The 20,299-nt window shown below is 35.1% G+C and overlaps 1 protein-coding gene across 1 annotated transcript; it reads right to left on the bottom strand.

Moving 5' to 3' along the window:
* Positions 1-7,180: 7,180 nt before the first annotated feature.
* Positions 7,181-7,957, bottom strand: LOC131632958 (uncharacterized). Its single transcript, XM_058903668.1, has one exon. The coding sequence runs from the start codon at positions 7,955-7,957 to the stop codon at positions 7,181-7,183; it is 777 nt and encodes a 258-aa protein (XP_058759651.1).
* Between the last annotated feature and the right edge of the window lie 12,342 nt (positions 7,958-20,299).

Below are 20,299 nucleotides of genomic sequence, written 5' to 3' on the forward strand. Positions count from 1 at the left end.
GACTACACACATGAATTAAGGATGAGATCTCGCATAAGGCCAGATAACACGCATCGGAGATCAGAGCCTCCATCACCTGTGAAGCGGTTCGACTATAAACCGGAGTATCATCGAAGGAATGGGCATGTCATATTCTCTCCCGTCAAACCTCCCATGCCGGTTATGTTTTGGAATATCCATTCCATGGACCAACTCAAGAGGACCATCCTAAGGTTTTTGGATGGGGAGTACAATCCTGGCGAAGAAATCAGAAGTATCAAGAGGCTTAGAACAAGGGGTGGTGTTCTCCTTGAAAGGTAGCGTTGGTGAGAGGCTATGGAGGACGACATCCAATGCACTCGGATGATGGAGTACACGAAAGACATTGTTTTAACCGTTGTAATATCTTAGATGCCGCAGTTTCTTTGATTTCTGTAACTTTACTGTTCAATCAAATGCTCAGCGAATATTTCAATGAATTGATATTTTATCGTTACAACGTCGCCAATGAATATTTAAGTTATTAATAATTAACAACAAATTTCCCGCCAAAAAATAAAATATTGTACACTATTTTCCCGCTAAAAAGTAATTGGTAGAAGTGGTAGGCTCTTCTATAAATAGAGGTGTGTGTGTGGAGGTTGAAGTATCAAATCTTTTTCTTACTTCCAATAGTTATAAATGGATTCAGTTTGGGTTGTAGTGTTTTTTGAGGAAGGTAGTCACATGAGGGTTTGACTGAACCCCCATTGGGATTTCAAGAGAATTGTTAGAGCCATAAACACCGGGTTTCGTCAACTCGATGGTCAAACAGAAAAGTTAAACATATAGATTATTGTTGTCCATACATTACGTTGACGGATGATAACCCAGAAGGCACCTACATGTATTATTAGGATCGTGTGAAAGACGATGTGGATGTGGATCTAATGTTTTGGACACACAGTGGAGAAGTTAATCGAGGCGTTGAAAATCCACTTGTTCTAGCAGTGATACTTGAGTAGTTTAAATTGTGTATTGTGTATGATGTGGTCAGATACATCATACTTGAAAATCCTCTTGTTTTGTGTTATTTTATTGTTGCAATGTAATTTCGTGTTCTACCAGTTGTTGTAGTGTTTTCCAAGTATATGTTGCAAACATTATTATGGGGTAATCAGACCTTGGATCATTTAATTATAATTGATATGGTTGTTGTGTTTGTTGTGGTTGTTGCAAACATTAAGTAAAATAACAAACATTTATCATTGTGTGTTTGTCTTTTACAATCAATTTGGAATCTTGAGATAGACATAGAGCAGCGTGCGTCTGTATAGTCACATCATCCAGAGACAAACATAGATCAGCGTGCGTCTGTCTAGTCTCTTCATGTTGGAATCTTTAGGCAGACATAAAGCAGTGTGCGTCTGTATAGTCACATCATCCTAAGACAGACATAGATCAGCGTGCGTCTATCTAGTCTCGTCATGTTAAAATCTTGAGACAAACATAGATCAGTGTGCGTCTGTATAGTCACATCATCCTGAGACAGACATAGATCAGTGTGCGTCTCTCTAGTCTCGTCATGTTGGAACCTTGAGGCAGACATAGATCAGTGTGCGTCTATCTAGTCTCGTCACGTTAGAATCTATTGACTGACTCTATATTACATAATGCAAGGCTGTAAGCATGTTGGTAAACAGTGCACAATAGAGCATTATCTTATCTTATATAAGACAACCAATATTTCTAAACACTACAACACACACAAACAATATTGCATATTATCACCTGATATTACAACACCCAAACACTAACCCGAAACAATGACTTCACCTCCCCAATACTTGGTAAATGCCCATCTAAACAGTGAGACTTACATATCTGAAACAACTGGTTTTCTGATGAGAAACACTCAAATTGTGCCATTTTTGTTAAGCAAAAGAGTCACCTTTACATCCTTCCATCAGCGACTTTAGGCTAAGATTGCAATGGGTCCTATTGCAAACATTGTCTACCAGTATCCTTCTTTCAATAAAAACAACACCATCAAGTTTTATGAGATGGAGATTGCAAATGAGGAAGACCTCCAAAATATGTTTGCTAACCACGAATATTCTGGCTTCGATGCCATCGAGCTGTACGTTACGATACAGGTTGAGACACAAGAACCTCATATTGTTTATCGCAAGTTATTGACCCACCCGTCAACGAGCAAGAAGAGGTTGATGTCATAGACGAGGAAGAAGAAGATCTGGAAACTGAATTTGATGACATGGTCAACGAGGAATTCAAAGACGAACAACACATGTCGGTGCCTCCAGCTCATGTGTACGCACCTCCAGCACATATGAGTATCTTGAACTTGCAAGGTGACGAACCATCATCTGATATCTTCTTCACCCCGTACATCCAAAGTGACAATGAGTTAAAGGAAATAGACAAGTTTCCTTCTAAGGAGGCATGTCTTAGAACAATTAAAAAATGGCACATGATGCACAATGTTGATTTTGAAGTAGATCGTTCAAACCTGGAACGGTATGTAATCACTTGTAAAAATCCAGAGTGTGGCTTTAGACTGTTGGCTTCTTATAGGAAGAGAAGTAATGCACGGGTCATAGGGTCGATTACGCAACAACACACATGTGTCATCCCTAACACTTCCCAGGATCATACGAAGCTCAGTGGCGATCTTATCTGTCTGGAGATCTCGCCTCTCATAAGCTCTAATCCGTCTTTGAAGGTAAAAAATATTATCTCGCATATCATTACAGCCTAGAACTAAACTCCATCTTACAGAAAGGCCTGGGTTGCAAAAACAAAGGCAATTGAAAAAGTCTACGACAACTGGGAGGAGTCATACAAAAATCTTCTTCGCTACCTTACTGCGCTACAAACTTACGCACCTGACACTGTTTCTATTCTAGAGACACTACCCGCGCATGCCCCGAATGGGAACCCTGTCCAAGGAAACGGAATATTCCATCACCTTTTTTGGGCGTTCAAACCTTGTGTACGAGAGTTTGCATATTTTAAACCCATACTTCAAATTGATGGAACATGGTTATACGGCAAATACAAGGGAACCATGCTTATGGCAGTTGCACAGGACGGGAACAACAATATATTTCCAGTGGCGTTCACAATTGTTGAAGGTGAAACTGCCGCGGCTTGGAGTTTCTTTCTAAGAAATCTCTAAGAATATGTTGCTCCTCAGCCTGACCTCTGTTTAATCTCTGATAGGTAAATAATCTGAAAACATGATTTTTTGTGTTTTTTTTTAAACATTGTTATTTAAAAAAAAAAATCACAATTTTCTCCCTGTATAACTAAACATGTAATTTCTCTTTTTATTTAATCTTTAATCTCGTGGAACAAACACAACAATTAAAAACACATTAAAACTCTGATACAAGAAACACTAAGTGTTTGGCTTTAATAATAGAAGTTTGTGGGATTCTTATTGATCCTCGTATCTGATAATAAAAATAAAAAATGAATTAGATTCTTATAATATATTTTCTTCTCAGTTCCCCCAAATTTTCTATACTTCTTGAATGGAAATAATTACTCCCTCCGTCTCAAATTATAAGAGAAATTTCATTTTTAGATTCATTGAATAATTAATGTATCTGGTCTATATATCAACTAGATACATTAAATATTCAATGAATCTAAAAAGTGAATTTCTCTTATAATTTGGGACAGATGGAGTATGCATTATTGCGATTAGAAGTATTTTTAATTATAAAATGAGATCTATTAACAATATATAAAAGTTAAAGTACTTGGAAATTCCACGTATACCCTAATTGAGTTTAAGCTAAACTAATTTAATAATTAAGGGCAAATTAGTCTAATTGTTAAATACTCAAATGTGGTTGATTGAAATCTTAATTTTGTTGACATGGCGGCACTATAAAATCTGCACGATTTATTTACCCCACTCTTCAATTTCATTTTTTTTTAATTATTCCACATTGATCATAATTATTCCACATTACACAATCTCATTGATTTGATATTAATGACTGCTGATGTGTCAATCCCTCATTATTTTCTTATTGATTTTTTATTTATTTTAATACACAAGAAGCTGGAAAGACATAATATTGGATTTCAAATTTCAAATTTCACCTTGAGAAATGAAAAGTCATTTCACCTTGAGAAATGAAAAGCCATTTCATGCGAGACATTATATCTCTCTTGACTCAATGCATACTCTCATATCTTAAATCTCCCTATTTCCATTTCAGAATTTTTAGAGATATCAATGATTCGAGGGATTTATGGAAGATAACCCTCTTTTCATATCTTCTCCAAACCCTATTCTCAATTTACCCAAAGGCGTCCGTCCAAATCACAGAAGAAACCTCCGCCGCCGCAGAAGCACTGAAACCAATCTTCGTCGCTGAATCATCCAACCCAATCCCAACAAATCCTCCACCGTAAGTTTCTATCAATACTTATCTACATATTTGCCTCTTGCTCTCTTATCCATTTTCATTTTTGAATTTGAGAAGATTATTGACTGCTGATAAAAAATTTGAGATAGTTAGAAGCATCTTAGAAAAGTCCATTCAAAATGAATAACTCCTTAACCTCCTCGCCAAAAAACCTGAACCCATTCAAAAAGCCAGGATCTTGGTCCTGAAGACAAAAATCAGACTTCATATCAATTTGGTCCTTTTACTCTGGCTTTTGTATCCAAATATGTAACTTCATTTACCAATTTATATTTTCCTCTCATTGTTTGTTTGTTTGTTTGTTTGTGTGTTTGTATGTGTTCTAACCGAATTTTTTTGTTTTTATTAGATTGAACAAATCGATCTAAACCTCCTTTTAAGTTTAAAAAAAAAAGGAATATATGGAATGCATTTACATGGATCTCTGATGTTATATAATTTTCATAATCTTCTTTGAATTTTGTCAGCAAGATACACAGTCTTATCCTTTTGATTTGGTGTTCTGTTTTCAATTTCACCGTTGGAAGCACTCATACATTCCTGTGGGGTTTGTGGATAATACATAAGTTATTGCTTGCTGTAGCATACGACTTCATTATATTCCACGCAATTACTCTGTTTGCTTGTGGGCTGACGGGAATCGGTGTCGGCCTTAGCAATTGATAATCATATATCTCTGTGATTAGAAGAAGTACGCGGTTATTGTCTCATGTGAAATTAACTCAGACCCATCTTTTTTCTTTTGGCAGATTATATGTATGAAACTTGCAAGGTTACAATTTATGTTAACATTCAAAACATGTGTCATCTATCAGTGCATCAAATATTTTAGTTGTAGGTCTATTGATGGTTTTGTATCTCCGTCAATTTAAGTTAAAGTAGAGAATATCCACATCTATTCAAAGATTTTTTTTCCACTTTTTAGAGTGGTACTGAGTATTATTGGAGAAGAAGCCGGAATTCAAACCAATAATGGAAACAAGGTAACTTTAGCTATCCACAAGGTTAGGGCCTTTTTGTATTATGTTTGTTGTCTTATGTTTACTATTATATTTGTTCACCTTTATGAGTCCTTAAGTAATCAAGGGTGCATTATTTTTCTCAGTGCTTTTCAACAGAACGTATATACGACAATGAGTTGGCAAAGCAACAAACTATTGGTCTCATTGCTTCAAGTGTTTCATGTGTTGGTCCAGATTGTATTATACTTTGACATCACAAATCTTGACTATCTTTTTAAGAGAAAGGAAATGAAGTTAAGAACTTTTGACAGTGTATCTTTTCCGGGATGATTGTGTAGGTATAATATTAGTAAAAATATTGTGTAGTGTTCTGGGATGCACATGCATCAATTGTTTCGATCTCTCAATTAATCATAAATGTTTATGTAAAAGTTATTTTTATAATCATTTAGAATGATGTTCAATTATTATTTTCAACTTATGTTTCTCGAAACGTGATTTTTAAGGTTCTCTGAAAGTGGTCAAGTAATAGTGGGAAATGGAGGATTCAGTTTTGAAGTGATTTACTTGAAAAGGATTTTACAATTTTTGTTTTACCTCTCTATCAAGCAAAAAACTTTTGGTAAAAGTAGGCTTTCGAATCTTTACCATTTATGTTTTTTATTGCCTTAAATGTGTTTTGGTTGTCATCTTATTTATTTTGGCCTTTTTTAAATTTTTTACTTGCAAATTTATCCTGAATTGATGAGATATATATATATGTAAGTTATTAAATAAGTTAGTAAATAAGAATTCATTTTTCACTATTTTTGTATACCGCAAGAATTAGGAAGCAAAATTGTACATAAGATATTATAATCTCATAATTTATATTCATTATCCTAATTACATAGTAGGGATATTATGCTATTTAATATCTGCTTCCACGCATTGAATTTTTTGGATAGAATTCATGGCATAAATGTTGCATCATAATGCAAATTATTTTCAATAGTTGGCTTTTAATTGCCTTTTTATTTTTATCCTTTAGAATCCTAATATCTTCTATTGAATATCTTCAATCTTTATTATATATTTGATTTAAATTTAAATTTATTGATATTTTTTTTTGTAACAATTTATTGACATTTATTGAGCCACCATTTAATGAGAATATGAAACACATTTAAATTAAAAACATTACCATATATTTTAAAAAGTTTGGCCTCAATTAATGAACCAATTTATAAATTATAGTTGGTGCCCACATTCAAATATTAAATTATAAAATTTAACATTTTTTAATCTTCTAAGTTATAAAAATACTAAAACAAAATATAAATTTTAAACTAAATTTTTTATAATATAGAAGTTAAAAAATTATTTTACCATAAATTAAAAGTAAGTGTTACTTTATTTTTTAATGTATATTGTTGATCCAATTTTTTTAAAACGACGTTCTTTTTAAATACGGGAAAAGATGTATCTTGGATATAAACATTTTTATAAACGAAAAAGATCTATTTTTGATGCAAATATTTTTATAAAGGGAAAAAATTATTGTTGATACAAATATTTTTAAATTAATGATTAGGTTACAAATATTTTCAAATAAGTTACAAATATTTTCAAATAAGTTACAAATATTTTATAAATTTGAATAAGTTACAAATATTTTATATTTAGTAAACGGAGAAAAGTTTACTTTTTTTTTAGAAAGCAAGAAATTTAATAACGGGAGAACTAAGGGTTCTCCAACCCGATTACAAACAAAAGAACCGAGTTCAAACTAGGAAAATTACACACCAATTACAATTACGAGAGGAAATAAATTGGCTCCTTACAAAACTCGTAAAAAGAGTAATTGGACTGAGTAATATTCCCACAAAAAGACCACTTCCAAGCCATCAATTTAATATTCCAAACGGTATTGTTGACATTCCACGGGTCGTCCCGGAAACACACGCCATTTCTAACCAACCATATCGCCCAAATAGTAGCTAACCAAATAATCCCCAATTTCCTAACTTTCACCATATTCACATCAAAAAAGGAGTGCCACTCCATAAAATGCGAAAAGCACTCTTCAAAAACACCATTGCTTTTTCCTACCCAAAACTCTATTTCACTCCATATCTTCTTTACCACCCCGCATCTAAAAAATAGATGGTGCATGGTTTCCGTGTCATTACCACAAAATATACAAAAAGAATTCACTAAAGGGAGAACCACACCTCTACTTACCAACATCTCCCTAGTAGGAAGTCTATTACGGAACAACCTCCAACCAAAAGCTTTAATTTTAAACGGAACCTCCAACTTCCAAATCAAGCTAAACACACCATCATGAACATTAGTGGGGCCAAAAGGAATCCTAATGGAATCCAAAAAATAATAACACGAAGCTACCGAAAACTCCTTTTCTGGACACCCACTCCACACCACCGAGTCTTTGCCGACGCCCCACCCTCTAAACTCTTCCACCCTACTTTTCAAACATACCAACTCCTCCGCCGACGCATCATTACTAACAAGCATATCGGAAATACCGAAATTATCCCACTTCCAAACACCTTCCATCCAACCATCCATCGCTGCTATCGAAACTTTTTTCATACAAGACAACTCATATAACACCGGAAAAGCCTCTTTCAAAGGTTCTTCAAGAATCCACTTGGAATCCCAAAACGGAGTACAAAAACCATTATTAACAATAAAACTAGTTCTTTCTACTATAGGATCCACCAAAACGAAAAAGATGGAGAAACAATGGCATCCTTGGTGGTGCTAAAGACATTAGATGATAAATCTCCATACCTTGCTTTCAAAACTTCAAACCAAAGAGAATCTTGACCTTGAAGAATTCGCCACCTCCACTTGTTAAGGAGAGCCACATTAAACAAAGAAATATTTTTAACTCCCAAGCCCCCTTTATCCACCGGTAAAGTAACATCCTCCCACTTCACCCAATGAATTCTCCTCTTTTCCTCCACACCGCCCCACAAGAATTTACTTTGAATGGAATTAATCCTTCTCACCACTTTATTAGGCATCCTATAAAAAGACATAGTGAAAATAGCTAAAGAACTAAGAATGGACTTTAAAAGAGTGATTCTACCTCCAAAATTCAAGAAGCGGTTCGTCCATCCTTCCAACCTATTTTTCATCTTAGTCACAAGCGGCTTCCATGTGTCCTCCTTTCTTGGATTAAATCCAATGGGAATACCAAGAAAATAAAAATTACTTTCCTCCAACTTACATGAAAGTAAAAAAGATGCCCCTTCCAAAAAACCCCTATTAGTATTAATGCCAATCAACTTACTTTTGTGGTAATTGATCCCAAGGCCCGAAACAATCTCAAACGCGCGAAGAACCGCCTTTATGGCCCAAACATGTTTCCAACTTCCTTCGCCCACAATTAATGTATCATCCGCAAATTGGAGAACATCCACCGAACAAGACTCCTTAATCACAAACCTTTGGAATTCTCTCAACTCTATGGATTGTCTAATAAAACCCGAAAGACCTTCCGCCACAATGACTAAAAGAAAAGGAGAAAGGGGGTCTCCTTGCCTCAAACCTCTAGAAACATTAAATTCCTTCGTGGGACTCCCATTAACCAACACCGACATACTACTAGTAAACACCAAAGATTCCATCCACTTCATCCACTTCTCCCCAAACCCCATTCTTCTTAACATATATCTCAAAAAATTCCAACTAACTTTATCATAAGCCTTGTCAAAATCAACTTTGAAAAGAGTACAACTTTTACCTTCTTTTCTAGCGAAGTCCACCACCTCGTTAGCCACTAAAACACCATCTAGGAGTTGTCTTCCGGGAACAAAAGCACTTTGAGAAGATGAAATAATAGAATGTAACACTCCTTTTAATCTCCCCGCCAAAATATTCGCCGCCACCTTGTACATGCATCCCACTAAACATATAGGCCTATACTCATCCAATCCAATCGGATTAGAAGTCTTCGGAATAAGTGTCAAAAAGGAAGAAGTAACCGCCTTTGATAAAGCCTTTCCGACGAAAAGATAATTGAAATAACGAATAAAGTCAAGCTTTACAAAATGCCAACACTTTTTGAAAAAAAGAAAAAAGTAGCCATCCGGACCCGGACTTTTATTTACTCCACAAGCCCAAACTGCCTCTTTAATCTCCCTTTCAAGAAAAGGTCTCTCTAGCCCCTCCGCCTCCTCACAACTAATAGAATTCAAAGAAATTCCCTCTAAACAAGGTCTAACCTCCTCCGTTTCCAAAAATTTGATCCCAAAATGATTAAACACCGCTTCTCCCACATCTTCCACCGATTCAACCATTCCTCTCGTAACCCGAATCGGCCCAAGGTGATTGCGCCTTCTCCTTTGCTTCATTACCTTATGAAAAAACTACTATTCGAATCCCCCTCTTTTAGCCAAGACACCTGTGGTGTCGTTTTCTTTACCTCCCCGTTTCACTTGGGAGGACGGCACGCTAAACCCTTCACGCGAAATTTGGAAGGAGAATGCGCCCGTGGTGGGATGAATTTTATTTCAGTTCTTCCTACGATATCACACGAACTTTCTTATTTGTCCTACGAGTAGGAAAGGGGAAAAAATATCTCAACTAAACCCTAGGAGTTTGCTAAGTGTGGGGATTTCACCTAGACTAGAAATTCTGGAGTCCGGGAGGTCGGTTATACATAGGGAAGTGTTTAAACACCCTACATATCTGTAGTACTCTACAGGAACCTTCTATGTGTCATTTGTGATTGTGTTTGCTGCTAATGATTGGGAAAGTTTCTCCTTTGTGTTAGGAGAAGGAATTGATTTGATTTGAAAAGACAGACAGATAGACAGACTGACTATTTTTGGTATTTTATTAGCTCGCTGAGATTCCTTGTGAACCTCATGCCTACATATCCCTAGTGGAAGTCAGAGCTTAATGTAGTTCGGGGAACTAACTAGGGAAATTAATTGTTTTTTTTTGGTGCCTTGCTTGAAGCTCAAGGTTGAAGCTTGGAATTAAATCTCTGTTTACAGTAAAGAGACATGAAATCATCTCTACAGAGAGGTATTTGCACTATTCTACCACAAACATTTTGAAAGAGTGACAGAATAACTGGATTCATTTCATTCAAGAGGGGGACCTTACTTGTGTGTGCAAGTATGCCAGTCAGATGCCTCTTAAATGAAAGAAAGATGCTCGTCCAAATTAGGGAAAGTGTACAAGTCTGGGGATGTGCCAGAGCATGTCTTTCAGAGTCCTAAATGGGAGACTTGGTTGAAATTGAAATTGAAATGTTTGTTTGTTTGAATGTGGTAGAGTAGTAAAAATATCTCTCTATAGAGATAAGCTATGTCTATCTACTGTATAAAAGATTTGACTTTAACTGGCTTGTATGAGGCCCAAGCTTGAGGCTTTTTGATTGATTAATTAATATTATTGACTCTGGGAGATGACTCCACTGGGGATTAATTACAGGGTATTTTTGTGTTCTGTACAAAGCCCAGAATTGAGGCTGACTCTACTTAGGGAGACTCTATTTATGTGCCTTGTACAAAGCCCAAGGTTGTGGCTGATTGCTGAGGATAATTAAATGAATGACTCTATTTTATGTGCCTTGTACAAAGCCCAAGGTTGTGGCTGATTCTAGCTAGGGAAAACATTATTTTCTGCCTTGTACAAAGCCCAAGGTTGTGGCAGACTCTTAAATAAACTGAGTATGGATGACTCTATGGGGAAAAGATCCTAGGTGTTAGGAATCTTTGACACATGAAAATATGGTTTATCTGCCTTGTACAAAGCCCAAGGTTGTGGCTACTGAGTGATGAAGAACTCACTGGGGAGACTCTATTATCTGCCTTGTACAATGCCCAAGGTTGAGGCTGACTCTTGACAGGGGAGTTTTATTGTTTGGGTGCCTTGTATGAAGCCCAAGGTTGAGGCTAACTGTTTTTGTTGGTTTTGACTCTACTGAGGAGATTTTATTTATTAAAAGACTGTTTTTCTTTGGAAGCTAACCCTTTCCAGGGATTTTGACTCAGCTGGAGAAATTATTTGGTAAAAGACTGACTTTATCATGTTTTTTGGAGGCTGACCCTTTCCAGGGATTTTGACTCTTTTGGGGAAATTATCTCCTAAGAGAAATGAATCTTTATTTTTTGACATTTTTATTAATTGACTTTGGAGGCTAACCCTTTCCAGGAGTTTTATATTGAAAAGATGGATGTGTGGAAGCTAACCCTTTCCAGGGATTTATTGAAATGGAGGTTGATTTTAATTGACTTTGGAGGCTAACCCTTTCCAGGGGTTTTGATGAAGGAATGTGTGGAAGCTAACCCTTTCCAGGGATTTATTGAAATGGATGGCAGAAAGATTATCTAATGGAGACTTCTTGTTTAAAGCCCAAGATGAAGGCTGACTCATGCTGAGGAGAAAATAAACATGGATCCTAGACTCTGCTAAGGAAGATTGATGAAGATAAGGGTGACAGAGACTGTCCATGTCTCTCATTCCAAAAGGTGTACTCAATGCAAAATTGAGACAAACTTAGCTTGTTTAAAGTCTGGTTTAAATTGGAAGAAACTCACCAGGGTAGGCTAAAAGGTGACTAAAGACCTGTTCCTATGTTTATAAGAAACCTGATGGGTCCTTGTATACAAGCTCAAGAGGAAGCTGGAAATGCTTTTAAGAAGCCTGTGGGTCCTTGTACAAAGCCCAAGAGGAGGCTAATCGAGGGTCCTTGTTATAGCACAAGAGAAAGCTATGTAGTTTTGAACTTATTTTGGCTCTAAGCAAATGGGTAAGAGGTTTCACCGGGAATAATTCCTCTTTGGGTGGATGTGTCCTATTATTTTGGATTCTAAGGTTTTTGCCAAGATGTTTCACCGGGAATAATTCATCTTGGGGGTTTGAACTACAGATCTCTAATTAGGAAAGAGCCTTCACCGGGAAGACATTCTCAATCCTAGGCCATATTCCTATAATATATATATAGTTTAACTGTCCTAAGGTTTATACTCAAACGTAGTTCTAAACTAATATATATGCACAGTTTATATTTGACAGTAATTTAAATAAAGACTGTAAATTGAAAGCTTGTAAAGCCTAACCTGGATGGAGTGGAGGCCTTTGGAGAAGTATGTACAAAGCCTCACCAGTAATTTTTGTTGTTTTGTTGATAACAGTTGAATATATATATATGATAAACAGTTAATGGTTTTTGAAAACAGAAGAAGTGAAGATGGACATAGGTCACATAGGTATCTGAAGAGTTTCACCGGGAATAATGCCCTTCAAATACCAGAAGAATGTTTTGAAAACAGAAAGAAGATTTTGAAAATACAGTTTTGAAAACAAGCTAAGAAGAGAAGGTTTTTGGGACTTACACTCTATTAGAGGCCCAGTACTTTACAGTACTGGTGTAAAAGCAATTTGAAAAATGATTTGGAATGATGCAAGGTTTTGTTGTTTGAAAACCCTAATCATCCGTTTAATCAGAGATTGAAAACAGTTTTGAATATTGACAAAAGTCAACTTAATTAAGGCAAAGATGAAATCTATACCCAATTAAGACCTAAATAATTAGGGTTTTATCATAAAATTATTCACAAAGTAATTAGGTTAAAACAAAATGAATATATATATTTTAAAGTATTTAAGAAAACATTTAAAACATACTATTTTAAACCTAATTAAAATACATGAAATAAATAATATTTTTATGATTTTTTTGATTATTCACAAAGTAGGTATATTAAATAGCAAGTGTGTGAAAAATGAAGTGAAAATGATTTAATTTGATAAGTTTATTAATTGTGTGAAGTTTGTATAAAAAAAGAATGAAAATGGATGCTAAAAAATTGGTTTGGCCCTAGAGAGGTTCGAACCCACGCCCTTTATGATCACATTTCAAAACTTAACCAACTGAGCTGCGCGCGCAGCTTGTTAACTATATACACTCAATATATTATATTTTCAGATAAGCCAGGAAATTCAAATTTTACGCGCGCCATGTTCATCTTCTTCCTCGAGCTTCAGATTTTCAAATTCCTAACTCTCTGGTCTCTCAACTAAATGGCATGATGTAAACATCAATCTCACTCGTTTTTGGACAAGGAACAATATTATGGGCTCAGAATTCATTTATTCTAAGTGTAACTAACGAATTTCATTATGAACACGAAGAACACATAAACCCTAATTTTAAAATTAAATGATGCACAAGATGAATAAATGAATGATGATAGAGGGTTTTTAATCCTCTGATGATGCTGAACAAGATAGAATCGAGCTTTACCACAAAGAGTGCTTAAATTAAAGAGGTGGAGTTCAGAAACTTACCTCTGAAAATGGAGGTCGTGAGGATGATTGAGAGCACCTGGGCTTGAATGAATGATCTCAATAGCTTCCCTGAGACTCGATGATGCTAACTGAATGCTTATTGCAGCCTGAATCCTTCTGAATTGTTCTATGGACCTCCCTCGATTTCAGCTTCAAGTGAACATGGAGGGTGTTGATTCTTGAGTTACAGATGAGCTGCAGCCATCTGGTTAGCTTCACTATGACCTGAGGAGTGTGCCTGGATGATTGGCTTGGCTCGGAACCTCCTGGATTACTCCATGGACCTCCAACTGCAAATGCTCCAAAGTGAGAGCAACAATGGTGTTCCTCCACTTACAGAAGTGATCCAGGTGCTTGGATCACCTCAAATGACCTCCCTTGAGATGTTAGAATGTTCACTTCCCAAAGATGAGCTTTGGTTTGAAGAAATCGATTCTTCTTGCCAAAGAACTTTGAAAAACAATGAACATGAGAAGAGAAAGAGAAAGCAAGGAATATGGTTGCTTTGGTGTGTTTTTGAATGAGGAATGCATCTGTATTTATAGGCAAATGGATCAGTATAGCTGCAGAGGAGTGAGCTTCCTTAGTGAAGTTGATTTGCTTTCTTAGCCATGAAGGAAGTTTGCAAGTATCTCTTATGCAATGATGAGAATTTTGATTCCATTTGATCAATCCCCTAGCCCTCGATTTTGTTTAATCTTAGGGGACAATTCTGAGCCAGAAATGAGCTCTAATTGGTTGGTGAGAAGATTCCTTGGGTGATTCATCAATTTGCCATAAATTCACAAATGTAATCATTACATAATCACATGTTCTTGTTTTTAGAATCTTCTTCAATTCTTATGGCATGGTGAAAATGAATGCATGGCATGTTTTCAGATGTGTTATGGGTCGTGTAGCATCCATAAGAGAGGTTATTTGCACAAAATTTGCAAAGTCCAAAAGTGTCCATGACCTATAATTTTACTTCATGAGGCCAACTTTGAACAAGCATAACTCTTAGCTCAAATTGAATTTGGAGAAGGTTGAACACAATTTGGAAAGCCCTAAACATCTACTTTAAATCATTAGTTTATGTCTTCTTCAGAATCATTTGGGAAATTTGTGAAAAATGAGCCCAAAGTTGGATGAAAACTAGGTTAAAACACTTAGAAAAATTTCTAAGTGTTTATGACCTAAACTTCAAAATTTCCAAAACTTCATAAATGATTGATCTTTTGAAAAAAGTTCCTTTCTAAGATGTTGTTTTATTTTGCAAGATCTACAACTTTCATGTTGGAAGTTTTTTGAGTTGTGTAGGTAAAATTTTGAGTTCTCACCATGCCTTCAAAAACCCTAATTCCCGACTTTTTGCTCCTTGATGAATTTCTTTGAATTTCTTTGGTCAAATGACTTTAATATCCATATATTTATGATATTGATCTTTGAAAGTCATTTTTTGACCAAAAACCTTAAAAGTCAAAGGTGATCCCATACAGTTGACTTTTGCCTGACAAAGTGAATTTTTGGACTTTTGTGTAGAAACAAGATCTTATCCTCAAATGAATGATGTAAATGGATTATATTGAGTTAGTAGAGACTCTTGAATCATGTCTTGAGTTTTGGATTCATGCCCTGATTAAAAGTCAACTATCTTGGTGAATTAGGTCAAAAACCCTAATTGTCGACCATAGGACAATGATGACTGTAGACTTTGAACTGAGGTGTAATGTCCAGTGGATCTTGTCATATGAGTTATTTGAAGATGATTGATGTCTTTGAATGGTTCCCTGGGGCTTTTTAGGGTTTCCCAAAAGTGATCCCTGATTTTAGTCCTTGATAGGCTCCAAACCCTAGTCTGTTGATCTGAGTAATCCTGTGCTTAGATGACTGGGTGTCTTAATCAATCATAGGTGTAATAATGAGGCTTTTGAGTCTTATGATTGTATTAGAGACTAATCCCTCTATTGATTGATCCTTTGCCTGAGTTTTCTTGTCTTTGAATATCCTTGATTAAATGCCAGATGAAGAAGTGACTGCTTTGGGCACTAGTTTTGACCTGATGAAAATCCTGAAGATATGTCATCTCAGGGGGGTCAAAAATTAGGGTATGACAACACCCTAGATTTTGGAAGCATCAAATTCTCCTTTATCCTCAAATTCCTCCAAAAACTACTACACGCTTCTTTCCTCAAGTAAAAATTTTCTACAAAAGAAGAAGAAGAAGAAGAATTAGTAGCGAAAACCAACCTATCATCGGCCTCATTCAAATCGCGAACACCTTGTTCCATTTCTAGCTCAATCTTCCGAAACACCTCCTTGTCCCATCTTCTAAGTTTATCTTTAAGAAGCCTAAGTTTCTCTTTCAAGACAAAATCACCCCTTCCTTCCAATTTCAAACTCAACCACTCCTTTTCCACAAAAGAAACAAAAGAACTATTAGAAAACCACTCATTGTTGAACCTAAAAGGTTTAGGACCCCAATTAGAATTGTCTTTCATCAACCAAATTGGACAATGATCCGAGATGTCTCTATCACCAACCGATTGACCTTATAAACGGAAATAAATTACAAATATTTTATAAAAGGGAAAATACTATTGTTGATACACTTATATTAATAAAGGGAAATAAGTTACAAATATTTTAATAAATTAGAAAAAAAATATTGTTGATACAATTATATTTATAAGCTGGAATAAGTTATAAGTATTTTTATAACCGGAAAAAAAGCTATTGTTGATACAATTGATTTTATAAAAGGGAATAAATTACAAATATTTTTATAAACGGGATAAAGTAAAAGTCTAATGTTGATACAATTGATTTTATAAACCGGAATAAATTATAAATTTTTGTATAAACGGGAATAGTCAACTTTTGATACAATTGATTTAATAAACGGGAATAAGTTACATATATTTTTATAAACGAAAATAAGTCTGATGTTGATAAAAAAAATTTTATAAACGGGAATAAGCTACAAATATTTTTATAAACAAAAATACTCTATTGTTATTACAATTTTTTTTATAAACGAAAAAAGACTATTGTTGATACAATTTTTTTTATAAACAAAAATAAATTGCAAATAACTTTATAAACGGGAAAAGTCTACTATTAATACAATTATATTTATAAACGTGAATAAGTTAAAAATATTTTTATAAATGTGAAAAAGTATATTGGTGATACAATTATTTTTATAAATGAAAACAAGTTACAAATATTTTAATAAACAAGAAAAATCTACTAATTATTTTTATAAAATTATTTTACCCAGCGTTGGATCCAATAAGTGTTTTTATAAACGGGTTCTAAGTATTTTTATATTGGATCAAATAAGTATAGTGTTGTTATATTACTTTAATCAATGCATTAAGGTTGCTACATATTTTTTGTTTATATTTGTGATTATGTGAATGTTTATGATCCGTAAAACAAATTTAAAAACTGACAAATGACATATTGCGACGTGTAATTATTGTTTTAGTTAAAGAGCTAAAATTTAGATGTATTATTAGCTCTTACATCGTTAATTATTATTTAACATACATGTTTAATTTTTATTCTGATAGTCATTCAATTAATATGTGTATTGTTTAAATATATACGGAATAACTTTATAAGATAGATCTTATCCATGTAATATTAATCCCAAACGATCTCGTGCGATAGCACGGGTATCCCGCTAGTTTCATTTAAAAAGTTCCGGTTGTTTTGTTTCTACATGGAGATTTTAGTTGGCAACGGTTTTGCTTCAACATAGTAGTGGATGTCAATTAAGAAGAAGAAAACGTGTCTTTATTTTTTTCTTAATTTTTACAATAACAAAAATTAAGTATCATTTTATAAAATTCCTTAGTTTTTCAGGAAAAAAAATACTTGGAATCAACTATAAAGATACATTGTAGGCGAGATATCTAAACCAATAAAATCTTAAAAATAAAAACATTTGTACACTAATATTAATTGCATCCAAATGTTTCTGTTTAGTATGTCTTGTTTTCTAGTGAAGGTCAATGATAATAAACGATAAAAAGAGAAGTCATATGATTTAGTTAGAGTGTAAAAAAATTGTGTGGGATTGTGCAAATATTTTTTAGTTTTTAAATATAATAGTTTCGAAGCGTTGATAAATCTAACGGTATGTTTTGACAATGTTACCAGTGAGGTTTTAACTAAACCCTCACCTTAGACTTCACCTAAAAAGAATACAGTTGAATTTTTTTTAAGTTGTAGGGGTTGATGTACAGTAATTGTGAGAGGTAACCTAAAATAATAATAATAATGGTTTTAAAAGAGTTTTTTTTTTAAGCAAGGATTATATTATAAGAGAACCCAAGTTCTCAAAGCTTGATACAAAAAAATCGGGTTAAAACCGGAAGAGAAGAAAAAATTAAACGCCAATTGCGCCTTACGAAAAATAATGGAAAGGATTCCTACTAAATTCGAAAAAATTACAATTGGGTTACCTAATTTTCCCGACAAAAGCCCAACGCCAAACTAAAACTTTCACCCCCCCAAACCATATCGTAAATATTCCATGTATCTCCCGTAAAAACAATTCCGTTTCTAGCCTTCCATAAATACCACATCACCGCTAACCACACAAGTCCCTCTTTTCCTTTACGAACCTTAGCTTTCTTTCCGAATTTGTACCACTTCATGAAACTTTCCTTGAAATCTTCCGCTTTATAATTATCGAAACCAATCGAATCTGCTATTTCTCTCCACACCAAATTCACATTATGACATCGCAACAACAAGTGCCCACCAGATTCTTCACACAAACAGCAAAACACACAGGAAGTGTTGGAAAAAGGTAAAATACCTCTATGAGATAAAGCTCCTCTAGTCGGAAGCCTATCAATAAAACAGTGCCATCCAAAAGCCTTTATTTTTGTTGGCACATCCATCTTCCACACTCTGGTTAAAGCTTTATCGAATTCACCAATAGGGCCACACGGAAAGTGTTCAGAATTCAACATGTTGTAGCAAGATTTAACCGAGAACCTTCCGTCCATACTAGATGTCCACTGCACGCAATCTGGCCTGTTACGATCCAAAAACACCTTGCCAAGATCCTGTTTCATCCACGACAATGCATCAGATCTAACCCGCAACGCATTCTGCTCAGAGTGTGCAAGATTAGTCGTTGGCTGCTGGGAAGTTCCTGCTACTGGAAAAGAGATCTCCGCATTCTGCGGCCGACTTAGATGCTACAAATTCACAGCCTGAAATATTTCAGCAACACCAGGATCAAACAGAGGGAGCTCAAACTGGTTGTTCATAGTGTTACGCGGAAAACCAAAATCTCCCCACACCCAAGATCCATCTTTCCATCCTCCCATGAGAGCTACCGATACCTGCTGTAAAAGAGAAACATTATACAGAGATGGAAAAAGCTCTTTTAAAACTCCCCTCCTCATCCAATTAGAGTGCCAAAAGGAGGTGGTGCAACCACTCCCTACCGCAACTTTGCAATTAGAGTTAAAAAAGCCTAAAGGTTTTATCGCATTCAAGGACAAAATATCTCTCCAGCAAACCGACTTGAGAACCTCCCCATTGCCTTTATTGTTAGAACATGATTTGTTCTGATCAATATTCTTAGTTTTGATGATAACAAGCATATGAATTTTGTATGAGATAATGTGGTACTCTAATACTATGCAATTTCCATTTCCGGAATTATATAAAGAGTATGCACAAAATCAGCGCAAGAAGCACTGACTCAGAAGGTTCAGCATGCTACATTAGAACATGGTCTGGCAAGACATCAGAAGATGGTCAAGCAGAATCAGAACATGGGTCTATGGAAGCATCAGAAGAACTTGAGATCAGAAGCAGAAGCACTGAAGTTCTCATGGTATCACGCTCAAAAGCACTTCAAGGTCAGAAGACAAGAAGATGCTCTGCACCAAGCTGTTTGACTCTGATGACATTCAAACGTTGTTTACACAAACATCAGATCAGAAGCAAGTACTAGACTGGCAGGCTACGCTGACTGACAAATGGAACGTTAGAAGCTATTAAAGGCAACGTCAGTAGACACAACGAAGACAAGGCTCGAGGTAGTTGACAAAAGAGTGAAACATTAAATGCAATGCTGTACGGAATACGCAAAGCATTAAATGCTCCCAACGGTCATCCTCTCAAGTGCCTATAAATATGAAGTTCTGATGAGAAGCTAAATACAACACTTGCGCATTATACGGAAATGCTGTCAAATTCAAAAGCTCTCAAACTTCATCATCAAGCTCACTACATTGCTGTTGTAATATCTTAGTGAGATTTAAGCTTAAACTTAAGAGAAAATCACTGTTGTGATAATAGCTTTATAAGAAGCATTGTAACTCTTAAAAGAATTTGTTTACATTAAGTTATAAGAACTAGAATGATTAGGTTGTTGATCAGTATACTCTAGCAAGTCTTAGAAGTTGTCTAAGCAGATTGTTCCTAGAGTGATCAGGTTGTGATCAGTATACTCTAGAAGACTTAGCAGTTGGCTAAGTGGAAAACCATTGTAATCAAGTGTGATTAGTGGATTAAATCCTCAGGTGAGGTAAATCACTCCAAGGGGGTGGACTGGAGTAGTTTAGTTAACAACGAACCAGG

This window comes from Vicia villosa, unplaced genomic scaffold (genome assembly GCF_029867415.1).
Source record: "Vicia villosa cultivar HV-30 ecotype Madison, WI unplaced genomic scaffold, Vvil1.0 ctg.001055F_1_1, whole genome shotgun sequence".
Classification (NCBI taxonomy): Eukaryota; Viridiplantae; Streptophyta; class Magnoliopsida; order Fabales; family Fabaceae; genus Vicia; species Vicia villosa.

Coding starts and splice junctions, on each gene's coding strand:
- LOC131632958 (XM_058903668.1), bottom strand. CDS start 7,957: ATGGATGGTTGGATGGAAGGTGTTTGGAAGTGGGATAATTTCGGTATT.